Raw genomic sequence first — 17,558 nt, 5'->3', positions numbered from 1 at the left:
ACGCGAGTCTCTTGGGATCGTGCCATTGGTTAATTTCTAAAGAGGGGGAAACTACAATCCCCACAGTGCCTCTGGTTTAGCCTTTTGCTTTTCCGGCGACTTTTCTATATCGGGATTTGCTGTTGGATGAAAAATTTCCCTACTGACGCCAAAGGGTTACCGTGCCGTTCTACAGAATAATGATCATTGGTGGTTGCGGTTGGCATCCGGAAGAAAGCGGATAACGTGATCCATGGGGCTGCTGTTGGGGGGTATTAAACCCCCCCTCCCGCTAGTTAAGGAATAATTATGGAATATTGCTGATATATTGTAGCTGCTCTTTGGAAGCGCCATTTGGTAAGTCGCTGGTCACCTATACTCTAACTTTCTTTAATCTCCTATCAGTTTGCGAAAGCCATGCATTTTTACGATCAGTTCCTTGCTGAGCCATATCAAAGATAAGAATCAGGGTACTGTATTCGGTATTATAGGTATTACACAGAAGATAGATAGATAGATAGATAGATAGATAGATAGATAGATAGATAGATAGATGATAGATAGATAGATAGATAGATAGATAGATAGATAGATAGATAGATAGATAGATAGAATACTTTATTGACCAAGTGTGATTGGACACACAAGGAATTTGTCTTGGTGTAAATACTCTCAGTATACATAAAAGATACATTCATTAAGAATCAAGAATCATAACATAAAACACTTAATGATAGTCATAGGGTACAATCAGCAATCAAATCATACTAGGAAACACTCAATATAAATCATAAGTTCAAAATCATTCTCAGTTTGTATGTATCAGTGTTATGGAGCCAAAATTGGGTTATCCTTGTGGTTGAGCATAATTTGACTTGTTGACTTTTGGATTTAGATCATCATGGCAACGGCATTCAACAATGATGGAGCTGAGGTGATTCAGCGGACTCTGATTCCTACAGAAGTAGGTGGTCGTCCCCCAGTTTTGGGGATAGAGGAATTTTACGAACTGGAGAGAGCAGCTGCTTTTGTATCTGACAATGGCTTCACCAAGGTGGGCTCTTTTGTGACCTGACATAAAGATGCCAGTTCTCCTCTGGAATTGGGTGTATTCTGTTGCGTCTTACAAGAAAGTCAATACAATTACAATACAATACTGATAGAAATTGATGGGAGAGTAAAGAGATGCACGTTTATTTTGTTTGACCTATCTATAGTGGAAATGATGTGAGTAAATTTGGTATCTTGCCATAGATTGCTCTTCAGTTTCCTGATACACTTTTGCCAGATTCAGCAGATGTTGCTACAAGGATGGAAACAGCAACTGGTGCCAAGATGTATGTCCTGGGAGACACATCATATGGCAGGTAAGGTCATAGGAAAAGTCAACTGTTTTAAAGACAGCATGAAGTCCCCAATAGGAATTCTATATGCACTTAATTATGATAGACTTCAGTGAACACAGCAAATGAAAATTAAGTACAGTTGGGCAAGTTTGCATCAACACTTTTATTCCTTCCTATACAGTGGACTGTTAACAATGAAAGGAAGTGAGGACTTTGTCCATCAGCCAGTAGGTTCCTATGGAAAAGCAACTGAGCAGGGCTTGTAATGTTGGAAAGTGCTTCATTCTATGCCCTCTCCATTTTCCTGTTTTAGTCACATGATCTAGATTGCAACATACGTAACTGTTCTGCATTCTAGGTATATAGATGTATACAAAGATAGAAAGATGCAAGTGTAGGGTAGAAACAAACACATACATACTTCTTTACATAGATGATGTAAAGAAGTCTCCTAGAATATTGTATCTGGTTCTGGGTGCTTATTTTAGGTAGCATAGCAACATACTGGTCCATATCCAGAGAAGAACTATGGTGATGATGAGAAAGAGGGAAGGAAACATTTAAGATGAAAGGTTGGATATGTCAGGTATGCTTAACATGGAGAGGATAATATTTCAGGGATATGTACTAGTATCTGAAGGGCCACCACATAGAAGACAAGACAGAAGTTTTTAGAGTTGGACTGGACAACATTAAGTTGGACATGCTTAAACTACAAAGATGTTTAGGTTAAATATCAGGAATAAATCCTATTGACATGAGTAGTGGAACAATCAATCGTGGAACAGGTGGCTTTAGAAGTGGCAGATTCCCTTTGAGATGTTTAAACAGACCAGATGACCATCTGTCTTTTATACTGAAATAATGGATCCTGTATTGGGCAGGACAGATGCCACCAAGCTCTAAGATATCTGCTAAGCCTGGCCAAAAGGGGAAATCTCTTTGCTAAAATTGGAGAAACCGTAGCCCTGATGGATGGCTAATTTTTTGGTTGAGCAATATTAGGAAATTATAAGTTTCTCATTTACATTTCCCAGAAATGGAATGAAAGGTTTTATGGGTTATAAATCCCAATCCTTTATTATTGACCATGTTTCTAGGTTGATTCTAGTTGGAGTCTAGTATCTGGGAGGCCACTTTCAGTACAAAGAAAATAATTTTCTATGCGCTGGGACCGGTTGTTGTTTAATGAAATGTGTCCTTGGATTTCTATGGCTAATCCTGTTGTCTTTCTTTAGCTGTTGTGTAGATGAAGTGGCAGCAGAGCATGTGGGTGCAGAGGCTATAGTGCACTATGGCCCTGCCTGCTTGAGTCCTTGCCGCAAATTGCCAGTATTACACATATTTGGCCAGGAACAGCTGGATGCGATGCGTTGTGTGGAAGTCTTCCAGGAGTTGTACCCTGATCGTCAAGCCTATGTGGTTGTACTGAGTGAATCTGCATATTTTCATGCCATTGGTAAGTCTAAAAAGATTGTTGTGGGGACACAAATACACTGCGGTGGTCTGCTGGAACAGGAACATAGATAGTCAAGATATTTCAGGCCAAGATGGGGAAGTTCCCATAGAAATAGCACATTCGTTTCTAGTCTTAAAAATCTGCTATTCTGCCAATCCTGACTTTGGATCTGTTGAGTGTTTCTTACAGCTAAGCTACTAGAATTCAAATCAAAACCATGCAACATGCATTGCTGTTATTGCTGTTTAAAGTTTTGCAATTTGAATCACGCCAGGGACAGAATGAGGAAGACTTGAAAATCTCTGCCAAGAGCTTTTATGAATTTCTAAAGAGAACAATATCAAAAATCAAATAATTTTAAATGAAATAGTACAATGACTGATCCAGTCTTAGTTACAGTATATCTTTAAAGAACATCTTTGATCATGTTTGCCTCATAACTCTCATTAATCTTAACATATCTCAGCTGACCCAGCTTTTAGCTTTGCTTGCAGTCCCTAGTCTGATCGAAGGATTTTTCTCTTTGTCAGAGAAAAATATCTATTGCCAGATATTTAGAACAATGTAAATATGTTAGGTTGAATTGTATTTGCTCAAAGGTGATTTTTCTCTATACCTCCTTTCTTCTTAGATGACCTGGCCTCTAAGCTGCAACCAATTTATCCCAATGTGGTTTTTGCTCAGTTGGATAGCAAAACAAATCTTGATTCAAGCCATCCAATTTCTGGAATGATACAGCAGTTTGGACGGCGCTTTATAATAGATGAAGATCATGGTCTTGAAAATTACAGTATGTTCTATATAGGTTCTGAAGGACCAGAACTTACAAACTTCATGCTGAGTTGGAACCAGTGTCCCTTTAGTTCTTTTGATCCTAGGACAGGACAAGGCCGATGCGAAACACTGGATGTGAATCGGGCTCTGCGACGACGCCTTTATTTAGTGGAACGGGCGCGAGATGCTCAAGTAGTGGGTATTGTAGTGGGTACTCTTGGAGTAGAAGATTACTTATCTGTTCTGGATCATCTTCGCCAAATCATTCACCGTGCTGGAAAACGTGCCTATACGCTGGCTGTAGGCAAACCTAATCCTGCAAAACTGGCAAACTTTCTAGAGGTGGATATCTTTGTTTTGGTAGCTTGCCCACAGAATTCCTTGCTTAACTCCACTGATTTCTATCGACCCCTCATCACGCCCTATGAGCTGGAAATAGCATGCAATCCAGCACGGACTTGGACTGGCCGCTATGTTACAGATTTTCGCCACCTTCTACCAGGTAACACCAGATGGTTATTCAGAAGATGAGCTTATTCAGAAAATGAATTGTTGCTTAATGTTCATTTTCAAGAGACCTTCGATTCCCTTAATTTCTGACTGATTAAAAACTTGCTTAGTTGTGTACTTTTAAGCTTTCCTCTGGAAGCACAGGGGTGCTTTATTATAAATACAGGGAACTTTTGATCATTTGGGGCATAAAGCTTTGAGGAGAGATTGTAATACCACAAAGCTTGATGTTGTTGTGGTTAGCCGGCAGCAGGTGCGTATGGCTGAGGAGAGCGAGGACTCAGATGAGGGGCCAGGACCATTAGGGAGTGGACTGCTGCCTTCAGAGATTGTGGGGGCTGGCAGCAGTGATGAGGATGTTCCCGAGGAGCCTGTGCCAAGTGCGCGTGTGCACAGGATTGCTCGTAGGAAAGAGCAGCTATAACAGCACGGGCGACTCAGAGTAAGGCTGCAAGGTAATGGCCCCTCCTTGAAGAAGATAAAAGCCAGCTTTGAAAGGAACATACTTTGCAGAAGGCAAAGATGTTTTGAAACTCCAGCCTTGTGGACATTCCAGTATCCTGAGTTTGTATTTGAAGATTTTTATTTTGCAAATTATTTCTTGTCTGTTATCTTTTGGCAAGCCTCGCAGTTTGGCAAGGCTTGTGCTTATCACAGCTAATTATTTTGTAAAAGCATTACAAGGTTTCTGTTCCTTTTGGATTGTGTTTGATTTGTTGGAAAAGGACGTGGGTCAGAACAGATGTTAACAAAGTTAGTAGAATTACTATCTTTTCCAAGTTGAATGCTGATTTTATGTGTATGTGTATGGCATGGGGAAGTAGGTAGGGAGGTGTTTTTTGGACAGCATTAATCCTGTTTTAGAAGTTACTCTAGTTTCTATGTTTTCATCCTCAAAATAATAGAAGCCATGGTGCTGTTTTGGAGGGTAAATATGGTCAGTCATGAGCTTCCATTGCCATAAAAAAAGAGGTTAGGAATCTTATACACTCCTGGGAACCAAGAGTATTCATTGTTCCTTTTAAGATAAAGACATTTTCATGATAAGTTCAAAAATATGAAATTTATAGAATTCCATCAAGATGTTTGGTCCCATTCTGCTCTTGGTCAACTACAGCCATTTGCCATTAGTATCCCCAAACTCAATTGGGAAAGACTCTAATCAGGGTTTGCACGCTTGATTCAGTCTTTGAATATATAATAGAGTATCATTTTGTAAGTAATGAAACTTAGTTATTACTGTATTGTTTTCTCTTATCTCCAGGTGCTTGTGACCATGTCCTTTTCCCAGAAAAGACCAACATTGAACCTAGCATTTCACTGATCACTGGACAGCTGCGCTCAGTTGATCCATCCCTGATACCAGATACAGAGCCGAATTCTGGCACAGCTGTGATGTGCCGCAACCATTTACAGACCGTGTGTCAGATTAGCCCAGCAGGTATGTGGCTTGGGGGTAATGCTCTTTCAGTTGCAAAGAACCTCCTCACTTAGTACTTTTCTTTTGATTAATCCATTATTTGAGTTATAATTATTGTGGAATATCAAAAATTGAGGCTGATAAAATAACTACTTCTTGCATCTCTCCTCCCTGAGTCCATTCATGGTTGCTGGTAGGCAATTAATGGAGGTAGAGCTAGGATTAATAGCCTAACCAATGTCCTCCCACACAATATTTGTGATTCATAATGTAAATACGGTAATGCCCTATCAATATAATCAGTTTTTCAAAGATAATGCTCTACCAATATACTAGTTTTTAATGATTTCTAATTTTTTGTGGCCTTTGGAAATAAAGTTGGGGAAATATTTTTGTATCTTAGCTTCATTCTTGGAGTCCCGCAGCTGGCGGGGATTGGAGCAACAGCTGGGCCAAACAGAAGTAAAAAAAGCTATTGTGGGACGACGGGGAATTGCCATTGCCTATGAAGATGAGCCTTGTGGATGACCAATCCTGAATATAAAAGACATTGGCCAGATAACAAACTGCATTCTTTGTTGGATTTGGATGGGTTAATGGAACATGGGTCTTTTTGAACTGGTTGACAATCTTATTTGTATAGGGCATAAGTGGGCTAAATTAGCATTTCTTGCAGTATGTTGATGGACAGCTCAACAGATTAAGTAGAATGCTATTATTTTAACAGAGGAATAAAAAAATTAAAAGAGGTGTTGATCTCTGCTGAAAAAGCGTGTTGAGGTTGTTTATTCAATGATGAGTCAAATGTTAATCCACACTAGCGGCCAATTTATAAATATCCATGTTTAAGATGGTCCTCAGTTATAATTTCTGTTGTCTAGAGAGTTTAGACTATGCTGAACAGTAGGGTGAGCTTTACTGATCACAAGCTGAAGTCAGCAATTGCTAAAAAAGAAAATGAAACAAAAACACCTAATGTAATTCTCAGACTGAATTAATAGAAGCATAGTCTCCAAGTAACAAGTTGCCATAGTTCCATTTTATTCCAAAGCACTGTGTCCTTTTCTGGAGATCACACTTAAATATGTTGACAAAGAGAAATTAGCTAAGAGGGTCACAAGAATGAATAAAGATACTGTATAAAAAAATATTCTATAAAGAAAGGTTGAAGGAACCACATTGCATTGGTCTCTTTAATGGGTAACAGAGATGCTATGCTTATGTAAGGTTTTAAGTATTTTTTCCAAATCATCTTTGAAACATGCATAACCCTAATTTTTATCTTTGTAATCCCCAGGGGACCAAATTAAAGTTCTTGACAGAAGAATAAATGTTGGGCAAATATTAAAGATCATTGAATCTAGAAGAGCAGATTGACAATAGAATTATCTAGATGGATGGTGGACTACTATACTTGCTATTGGAATTCTCAAATTTAAATCTTACAGGCTTTAATTGGTCTGTTTGCAACAAAACTGTTGCTAGGCCCCATCTATATTTTCTCCACCCAACTGGAATGCTTCTGTTCAGGCTTCTAGGTGGCCACTTCTTCCTCTAGGAGTTTCACCTCGTTCCATTTATTTTTTCAGCCAATGTTCAGTTTAATGATGCTTAGTCTTCATGGCATATTGAAATGGTTGCCTGTAGGAAACTTTGACAAAGGAATTTGAAAATCATAAGCATGCCAAGCTCCCTCTTATTTTTTTAATAGCTCTGTTTTGGCCATAATTGTATTGGCACACACAAGTTTTCTATTAAAAGGAGTAATTGTGTTTATGCATGAATGTTCCTTTATAAGGAAACATGAAATTACACAAGCACCTAGTATGCACTTTTGTCATCCAGCACATGGATTTTTTTTACTTTTCACAAATATTGTTTCTCTATTACATCCTTAATGTGAAATCAAACCAATTAGCTTCCACAATATGGCATGAAGTCAATTCAAGCTACATTGATGTACTCCCATTATGCAAAGTATCTCAAAACTTTTTGAGGTCAGTAGGCATTTTTGAAATTTACAGTCATGTTATAGACACTCTAAAAATGTCCACTGTAGTAAATCTGGAAAGTCACAAAATACCCACTTCCTAGGGAGCTAAACTGAAGTTCCTTCATTCCCACTACTTCAGCTTATTTTTCTCCTTTGATTTTGATCAGGTAGGCATTCTTCCAAACAAAGTACAGGCAGATAATCCAGAATGTCTCTCAGAGTCTTGCTTGATGGAGGTCTGTCCCTCTACCTCAAGTTGGTGAAGCATCTCATGGAGCTTTGTTGTTCTGACTAGATGAAGAGTCCAGATATGATCTCAACTGGCTTTACTAAGGTTGTTACTGTATTCATGCTGTGCATTGAGTCTGTTATTACCGAATGAAGCTTCAAAAGACTTTTCCCATTAAAATCTTGACAAAGCAAATCACTTTGTAAGTATTGTATAACCTTATAGCCCCTGTGGATTCTGAAGTCTACATGAGGCCAAGAGGCACTATTGGAAATCTAGATTGTACTTGAGACTGATGTTTTGTTTAACGGCATATCAGGATTTCATTTTTAAAATTGGGAGGAAAAAACAGGCAGAGAAGGAAGTTTGGCAAGCACCAAGAGCCCATTAGCACTAAAGAAGAGGCATCCTGAGCAGAAGCATTACTTTGCCAGTGCTCTTTCATAAGATCCTGTGTTTACTATGCCACTTTCTGTATCTGAACACTGGAGTGTCATTGAAGCAGGGAGGCAATATTGAGGAATGCTAATGCAAAATACACTTATTTGGTGTAAGGGACTCTTAGAGAAGTAATACAGCAGAGTTTTTCAGCAGAAAAAACAGTGAAAATTATGGAATTACAAACTGGTATAAAATATTCCAAGAAAATAACCTCCAGGGAAACAAGATAGAAATACTTTCGGTACATGGCAAAGAAATACAAGAAATTTGCCTATTTTTGCTGGAAGTGATTCACTATTACTAAACTTTAGCCACATGGATCTGTTCTTACCAAATTTTTGCTCATTTCTTACAACTGGAGGACGGAACATTTCTAGTGTACAGATCAATTGCCGTCAGAAGAATCCTAGCAAACCTGTACCTTGTATCATTTCATGATAACTTACCTAGAACCCAACCGTGGCTATTTCCCCTAGACTGTTTTGTTGGAGTGATTGGAGATACTCTTATGTAGACAGGCCTTGGAAACCACCATATAAGCTATTTTTCATGGTTGCCCTTTGTGAAGATGGGAGATACAAAAATGGTGACAACACCTCCTCTAAACCTCTCACATGGTCAAGAAGGTAAGGCAAAATACTAATCAAATAGAATAGCTTAAGGCTGGTTCTGTTCAAGGTAGATTTCAGTGTGTGTGTTTGTGTATTCTGTGCTTCTCAATTTTTCAGGCACCTGTTCAATGTCTCGTGTTCATTTAGGATCATAAATTTTCTTTATGTTGTAGACTGAAAGGCTAACATAGATAAGAAAGCAACAATGCAGAACAACCAGGTAGGCTATAGTCTATAAACCCCACCACAAGGCACACAGTATAGCTGTTGTGAAGCTAAGTTTGGATATGGAAATGGAATTCATCATTTGTTCACCAAGTCTTCTTCCTCAAAAATCTTTTTTTTCTCCATGTTTAGAAATGAATCATTCTTTGTAGTATATTACTTATCTATAGTCATGCCATGCCAGGGGGGGGGGGGGAAAGACCACAAGGATTCATTCTTCCTCCCCTTGAAAGCAGAAATGTCTTGCAGAGTTTGTACTTTGCTTTCAAGATTCAGAGTAAAAACATCTGATTACATTAGAACAATTCTTTCACTGAAGAACTGTAATAGAAGTTAGAACATCCTATTTTCAAGATTTGATGCAGAAGAATGTATTAGAGAACCGTCATTTTTTAAAGAAGTGGGGAGGGAATTAAATAGTACACGATTCCTCACTTCCAAAGCCCTGTTACCTCAAATGCAACCAAGAGGAAGTGGTTTCCCTATTGCACACATTTTTGCTCTAATGAACCATTTTAAAGGTGAATGGTTCCAACAGGCAGAAAAATACTTCCTTTGATTAGAGGAAGAGCTTTGGATCAGATGAGTCCAAGATTCAGATACCACCCAAACACTGTAATTTAGCTCCTATCAGTAAAAAAAAGGTTCTTCTGAAAATAGGGTCTTTCCACAAGCATGATTTCTGTTCTAGAGTGGGTTTTTCAATCTCTCCCCATTTCACAACACAGTTGTTATACCATGGTGTGCAGAATTACTCTGTTACCATGCTTATTTCTTATAAGAACTTAGCTATTCAATTAATTGCCTTTTACATTATCCCAGAATAGTTTTTTCTTTCCCAAAACATGTGCTTTTTGTGCGTTTATGCAGAAACTTCTGCCAAGTCTACATAAATTCCTTGTACTTTTCACGCTGATATTTAGATATTGTTCTTTAGGTAATAGGTGATAAATATTTTTAAGTTTCATTAATGTAGCAAAGATAATTTTGTGTGAATTAACTTCAATCTACCCAGTCCTGGGCAAAGGAAGAGGATCAGCAGCAAACCTGAGTTAGGAGTCTGTAGGAAATCTGGTTAAACTACTCCTGTAGAAGTTGCATTAATATATTGCCACTGAAATGGATCTAGGTGGTAAAGAGGCTTAGCTTATTAATGACTTTCCAATCTTTATGACATCAAGAATTTGTGTGACAAAAATGCTTCTGTCTTCATTCCACCTTTACCAACTCTTGTCTCTACCCAGATCCATTGTATAGATCAATTGTCAGCAGCAGAGATAATGGAAAGGGTTTTCAAACCATTCATGAGAAAAGCTGCAACTCTTTCTTTGCAGCAGACCTACACACTCACATTCCCATATTCACATCTTTTAAGAGGCTAATGTAATAGAAGATGTTCTGCAGAATGTGCAGAGGCAGAATGCGAAGTTTCAAGAGGTAATGTAGCATACTTGCCAGCATTCCGAGGAATGTCACAGCCCCAAAATGGTGCTGCCTCTTTGTGATACCTTGTTGAAACTCTTAGTATTATTTATTGCACCAATTAGGCTAGGGCAGATCATATTCTTGTAACTGCCTCTGCTACAGCTGTACTCCATCCCTGCCCATAATTGCCCCTAAAGTATGCCACTTCCCCAGTAGACCAACCACAGGAGCTTAGAAGTAGCCTTAATGTAGTTCAAGGCAGGAGGACCTTCACTTCAATCAGACACAAGCTTCCTCATGCAAGTAAAAGGTAGACTCTTTAGAAATAAACAATATCACAGACACTTCTACAGGAGCGTGCCAAGGGGGAAAGTGGCAATTGGTACACTAGTCTGGTGGTTGACAGGGGACTGTCCAGCTCTGCTCCAACTTCTGCTCCAAGTCCTTGAGCCCGTTAGCTCTGAATATGCAGAAGGGATTTGGAAACAGCTTGTTCTTGAGAGGAGCAACCAGGGTAGGTTAATTGTAAAGTTATCATTCTATCAGCTGATTTGGTAGCAGCTTCAGGCAATGGCATAAAACAGGATCTGTTCATGCTGCAGTCTTTTGCCACACAGAACTCCTCAGTAGTCTGCTGTGTATTCAGTACCATGCAGTCCTCGACAAAGTAATGTGAACTCCTTTACCATCTCCTTCACACGACGTTTGTTCACACGTTCTCTGCTAACACAAAGGAGGGAGGATAAAAGATCAACAAAAGGATGATAGATTGTAAAATTTCAGGACTTGCCAATAAAGAATCGACACATGGAACAGTCCATTTAGACATGCTTCAAACAGTTATTCTTGTTGCCCTACTCACTGGAACTCTTTTAATTTACAAATGTGGATAAAAAGTATTGAGAACAGAACAGTTCATGCTAGCCTCTTCCAGAGATTTGTCATGTGTGCTGGCTTTCATTCTTTCAATTCCAGATCCAAACAGGCATAGAGCAGGGAGATCTAGAAGCAAGAACTGGGTTGGTCCCCGGGACCAGAAACTTAGTCTTCTAGCTTTTGGACTCGTGCTAGAGCCCATTCTCAGGGAATGTCTTTCTACCAGAATGTGCACATTCCAGGAAAGAGTGGTTCCCTGCGGAAGGGCTCCAGCACGAGTCCAAAAGCTCAGAAGACTAAACCTTTGGTCTCAGTGACCAAACTGGATTGGATTTTGCAACATTATCCTGGGACACATATATTTGCCTTCATTCACAAGTTTTATGTGCATTCACATAAGTGCAAATAATATTTGTAGCCACAGGTCCTGATAAAACAGAATCTATAATGTCTGAAGCACATTCATATTCAAGCAAAGGCACACACAATGTCTTTCAGGGTTCTCTTCTTAAGTGGGTAGAATCGAGACAGTAAGAAGAGCCAACACATGGAACCCCCAATCTCTTATAGCCTTTCAGCATATACTTAAAGAGGGAACATTAAACCCCCTTCTACCAAGCAGCAATGAAAATTAGATTGAAGAATTGAAGCCTTCTGCTCTTGGACACAAAATATTATCAACAAGCTCTGTTAAAATGCAAGCCACCATTCTAGTGATGTCATCTGTCTCCAGAGCAGTCACATTTGCAAGCATATTGTATGAAGCATCAACAGGAACACTTAAGCTGGATCACTTCTGAGGGGTTTGATCTTAGCTAACCAGTAGCTTTTCACTTTGGAAAAATTGGTGGGACACCCCAAAGTTTAAAAAAAAAAAAAAAAAGGCACTCCAGCTGGTTTGCCTACAAGTGCAGCACCATGCTATAGAACAGGGGTCTCCAACCTTGGCAACTTTAAGACTTGTGGACTTCAACTCCCAGAGTTCCTCAGCCAGCTTTGCTGGCTGAGGAACTCTGGGAGTTGAAGTCCACAAGTCTTAAAGTTGCCAAGGTTGGAGACCCCTGCAATAGAAGAGAGAAAAAGGAAAGAATATATTTTCTGTGTACCATTTTTTCTACTGAATTCTAAACTTGTATATATTTAATATATTTAGTTAACATAAGCGCTGTTACTTTTATAAAACATTAATTAAATGAATTATTCTTAAGAGGCTTCGCTGTATAGGGCTGATTAAGATTTTTACCATCTGGACTTCAGTGTAACAATTTACTAAAAGAGAATTTAGGAATTTAGAACTAAGCACGAAATAGAACACATGGAATAATATTTATAGAGCCTATTCAGTTTAATTGCTCCACAATTCTTTCTCTCTGAAAATACGCCAAGAAAAAACTCACCTGAGAATTTGTTGGCTGAAAATGTCCTTTTGCTCAGGGCTGACACGGGTCGATGGAAAGCCATCCTGCTGCATCACTTCCTTGATCCACACACTCAGGTAACTGAAGCAATGCTTGTTGAGAGCAAAAAGAATCTCAGCAAAATGATCCATCAAATTTCGTGAAGCTTGGCCACCTATGCCCTGCAAGGATGGAACAAATCCAGTCAAATCTTGCAAAAGACTCTACTGCAGGGTGAACTTTACATTATGTCATAATGAAGGTGCCAGTAGATTATACCAAGGGCCAGGCTGAGTGCTTCAGAATATTTAAGGTCCCAGCCTTAAACAGATTCCAATCCTATGCATGCATACTTGGAAAATAAGCTCCACTTACTTTAGTGGAATTTATGTGAAAGTAAACATGGACAGAATCATGCAGATAATGCTGTACGTATTCTGATAACAAGGAAACTGAATTAATAAAACAAGTTGGAGTAAACGCAGCTTATGTGTGAGCAGAGTGCTTCCCGATTATCCTTTTTCATTGATCCCAGATTAGGAAAGACACGCTGCTTACCTCAATTACAGCTTGTAGCAACATTTTGCCATTCTCATGTACCACTTGTCCCACAGGTGCAATCTCCCCACAGCGTGGCAGCAATTCGGTCTATAACAAGTGGGAGAAAAAGTCTAAGTGGACAAAACATCAAGAACTTTTTATCAAGCTATCAAGAACACAAATTTCAAATTGGAAATATCCCTCTCTTACAGACAGAATTTAAATAAAACATAATGGGAAGTTTGCCACTTTATTTCCAAGTCTGAATACAAACATTAAGTACATAAAAAGAGATATCCCCAAGAAGTAATAATGAAAGTGAGTCTTTTCATTCAGTGTGGGAAAGGCTCTCACTGATCAGTGTTGGTGTTTTGCTACTCAGTCTCAGAACAACTGCTTTTCATATTATGGTTCTATGACACCAATGATAGATTTATTCTGCTAAAGACAAATACTCACAAAAAAGCCACAGGCAGCTTTGACAGTTGGTGCTTCAGGAAACTTCAGAGAGATCACAGCTAGAAGGAAGCAATAATTTGGTAGTCAGCTTGTGTAATTACAGGTGTTTTTTGTTTTTTTTGGCAAGTTGAAAAAGTAAGCGTTCCTTCCTAAAAACTTTTTACAAAGGTTTTTGTTTAATTTTGTAGCCATTTCCATATCAAGAACTTTTCTCCATTCTTTACAATCGTAAGGATCATTACCCATTTGTCTAAGTCATTTCCCACAGTGATTTTAAAGCAATTCAGTCTATGGCACGTGCGTACTCACCACAATGGAATACGGCTTTGACATCCAGGCTGCTACACAGGAACAAATCAGGTTTCCGTTTGAGTGCCTGCAAGGTACACATATATACACAGACAATAAACACAGCTTTGGCAAGCCATGGACAAGCAATTGCCACACAGGAACCCGTGGCAAAGGCTTGCATGTGCAACTTACCTGGCCATCAGCTATAAAACAGTAAGCCAGGTATGGGAAAAAGGGAAATGATTATAAGATGTGTCTTTATAATTCAAGAGCATAGGGTCCAGGTAAGGACGAGCCTCTGAAGAAACATGAAATTGAATTATTATCTGGAAAACAGCTTCATAGTCTTCCTACTTTGTTACAAATAATGAGGTACCCCAAGTATAGGAATTCCACTCTAGATAATCAGAATAAGGATTATTCAGATACTTAGCATTTGGGTTTATTTTTTTATATCTACATCTGCCTAGAAACATATTACAATACCACAGAAAGCAGAAGCAAGAACAATACATACTTAGTCTGTCAGTAGTATGGATTGCAATTCCCAGTTCCTGTACTTTTGTTCTGAAATCTGAGTTATCATGACATTCCTAAGCACAAAGCATTGGCCAAACAGCAAATTCGGTATCATCTAATCAAATTTTATACAACTGAAGTATAGTGATCACTACAATATTAGAAATAGTAGTCTCTTCTATGATGCAGAGCAACTGGATTTTTAAGATAACAGTACCTTTAACAGCAACAAATCTTTCAGCACCATGGACAACAGCTCCAACTCCTGTGCCTGAGTAACTGTGATAGCATTTCTATGCATTCTGTTCTATGTATAAATGGATCCCTGTTATCTAACCACATTGTTAGACATGTTTTCTATCATTAAAATACTATAAATGTTGTATAATGAGCAGCAATAATATTTCTACAATAATATTTTAAACTGCAATAACTAATTTCTATATCTTTGTGTTCTATTTTCCTTGCTCTCTCTTTTGTTTCACTTACAAACAAAAGCAATCAGATTAGCCGTGTTCCTTTTCCTGATGAAAGAAACAAATTATATTTTATTTTCATTTGTTCTAAGATCACTGTTTCAATCTTCTTGGTGTTAATTTATAGACTTTGTAACATTTTTATATTGCTATAAGTTTTATGAATTTCAATATTATATTTGCCATTATTTTACTGGAAAAAGTCTGTTTTCTTACCATATTCATACAACTTTTTATTTAGATATGTATCTTACAGCAATCTTAAATGAAAAGCAAGTATGTTGAATCGTATTTGGCCCTTAAAATACAGAAAGCAATGCCATGTAGAGAGTAAAATACATCTCTGTCACAGTATACCTTTGTAAATGTTTATAGCAATCTTTCTTATAATCAAAGAAAATCAAGCAAAATGGTAAATAATTAATTTCTATGAACACCAAATGAGTTTCATGAAAATATATAGTCAGGCATGTTCTTTCTTTGCCGTCAGGTGAGATTTTGCTCCTGTCAACTGCATAGAAAGCCTTTGCAGTTTTGTAGGAACAAATTCAGAAATTGTTGTTGCCCTCTTCCTAGGACTTGGAGGGAATGACTAGTATAAAGTCGTCCAAAAAATTATTTGCTAGTTCCTAATATTTTACATTTTTAGATTAACTCTTTATCTGAACTGCCCTCAAAGTTAAATATATAAGCCTATTGGAAGGACTTGTGATTTGATTTTGTATGTATGTATGCAACCTGTTGTATTCCAGATATTTTTAAGCCACCTTTATGGCCAATAGTAAAGAACTATGAAAGCTAGAAGCCAGAGGATTAAAAGAGTACTAGGTTGCCTACTCTGTTTTGAACAATTAAAGTTAGTACAGCTTCCTAATTTCAGAAGAACCAACTGCCAAAAATATCAAACTTAGGATCATCATTTAATTTAGGATTAATAAATCCTAAAGCAAATCAGCCTTATTGGATTATCTTTAAATAAGGAAGGATGAAGAGAGTGTTGTGGCATAATTATATTCCAACAGAGTACTTCAAGGGCACAATGAAAACCACTATGCAGACATAAAAAGAATCTATTCTACATGCATTTTAAAGGGACTTCTTGAAGAATCCTGATATGCTGTTTAATAACTTCCCAGTCTTTGAAGAAACCTGTTTTTTTGTTTAGAATCATAGTGATGTCTTATGATTTATTCAAAATGAAATATCTATTCTGCAGATTGACTGATATCCTATGAAGTTATAATGTTTTATAGGCATGTAAATTGAATCAGTCAGCAAAAGAATAGCTGATATGCAATCAATTCTGTTGAAGAGTCCACTCTCAGAACTGGCAACAAATAAAGCTATCATGAAATATTGCTAACTAGGATGAGGGAGGACCCCTATAATTTTGTTCTTTTTCCCTATTTGATACCGATAAATGTTGTTATGGAAAAAATATAAATGATCTCTACTGGAGAAGTTCAGTATCTTCTATACTGTAGCAGGACATGATATATAATCTAGGGGAAAATACATATGACTTATATAAGCCAAAGATTTGATTACTGGTATTGATTTAATGCTCTACAGCAGAATTCTCCAATTTTTCTGGCTTTGCAGACTGGCAAGGGGGAGGGGGGAGAGAGGGGATGGTTCTGCGTGAGCAGCTAGCAAGCACACGTAGCTCCATCTGCGTTGTGGAAAGCATGCGCGCCTGCCACCCACACACTGGAACGTGTGTGCACAAGCTCACACACTGCTCACGTAAGTGGGAATGGATGTGTGCGTGCCATTTCCACGGTCCGATTGCAAATTGCTCACAGCCCATTAGTGAGCCACAGACTGGAGTTTGGGGGCCCCTGCTTTACACCTTCTTGGGAAAAGTAGATTCTTGAAAAATTGCCATGACAGACAGGAAGACAGAATTTCAAAAAGCATGATCATAATGTACCAGAGCTGAAGCAAATTAGCTCCCAAAAGCTCTATATAAAATTATTGATAAATGTTTAGTTTACTTTATTGTCATTGCACCTTGTACAATGAAATCAAACAACATCTTCAGTGCACATCATGACCATGACCATGAAAATAAACACAAACACATATCCTTCACCATCCACACATTGAACCGAAAATCCCCAACACCGCACCAATACTGCACTATACAGCAGAATTCAAAAGAGCTACTGCCCTGGGATAGAAGCTGTTTTTCAGCCTATTTGTCCTTGTTTTTAATTATTCTGTACAGTCTGCCAGATAGTAATAGTTCAAAAAAAGGGTTTCCAGGATGAGATGGATCTTTAAGAATGTTTTGAACTTTCTTAAGGCAGCAGGAGCTATAAAGCTCTTCCAAAGAGAGGAAAGGGCAACCAATGATCTTCTGGGCAATTATGTTAACCCTCTGGAATGCTTTCCTATCTGCGCAATTGGCAAACCATATAGAGGTGCAGTAAGTTAAAATACTCTCTGGTGCAGCAGTGGAAGGTCACCAGCAGTTTTTCATTCAGTTGTTTTCTGAGAAGTCTCAGGTAGTATAATCTCTGCTGGGCCCTTTTGACCAGGGCTGCAATGTGAGCACCCCAGGTCAGGTCCTCTTTTAGGGTAAC

The 17,558-nt window shown here is 38.3% G+C and overlaps 2 protein-coding genes across 4 annotated transcripts in view; one reads left to right on the top strand and one right to left on the bottom strand.

The window, feature by feature from the left end:
• Positions 1-32: 32 nt before the first annotated feature.
• Positions 33-6,258, top strand: DPH2 (diphthamide biosynthesis 2). Of its 2 annotated transcripts, none has more exons than XM_026665731.2 (7): positions 33-336; positions 875-1,033; positions 1,234-1,346; positions 2,564-2,784; positions 3,416-4,060; positions 5,333-5,509; positions 5,892-6,258. In XM_026665731.2, exons 2-7 carry the CDS (start codon positions 881-883, stop codon positions 6,014-6,016), a joined length of 1,434 nt encoding a protein of 477 aa, XP_026521516.2. In that variant the 5' UTR covers positions 33-336; positions 875-880; the 3' UTR covers positions 6,017-6,258. The 2 variants fall into 2 exon arrangements, with proteins under 2 accessions (XP_026521516.2, XP_087816253.1); XM_087960127.1 differs by having other exon boundaries at positions 170-336; positions 1,268-1,346.
• A 247-nt stretch (positions 6,259-6,505) lies between these two features.
• IPO13 (importin 13) overlaps positions 6,506-17,558 on the bottom strand; it is a 54,670-nt gene continuing 43,617 nt past the window's right edge. Inside the window, exons 16-20 of one of the 2 annotated variants that reach the window (XM_087960125.1) lie at positions 13,994-14,060; positions 13,685-13,743; positions 13,244-13,333; positions 12,686-12,867; positions 6,506-11,132 (exon numbers count right to left, since the gene is read on the bottom strand). In XM_087960125.1, the coding sequence (XP_087816251.1) occupies positions 11,036-11,132; positions 12,686-12,867; positions 13,244-13,333; positions 13,685-13,743; positions 13,994-14,060 (495 nt within the window). In that variant the 3' untranslated portion in view covers positions 6,506-11,035. Of the gene's footprint in view, positions 11,136-12,685; positions 12,868-13,243; positions 13,334-13,684; positions 13,744-13,993; positions 14,061-17,558 lie in introns of both variants that reach the window. The other variant, XM_087960124.1, reaches the window with a different exon arrangement.

The sequence above is a fragment of the Notechis scutatus genome, chromosome 3, assembly GCF_049901735.1.
Source record: "Notechis scutatus isolate UNSWTSFEM ecotype Mainland chromosome 3, rNotScu1.2, whole genome shotgun sequence".
Taxonomy (NCBI): Eukaryota; Metazoa; Chordata; class Lepidosauria; order Squamata; family Elapidae; genus Notechis; species Notechis scutatus.
Note: the sequence above shows the minus strand (reverse complement) of the source record. Positions and strands in the feature narration are given on the sequence as shown.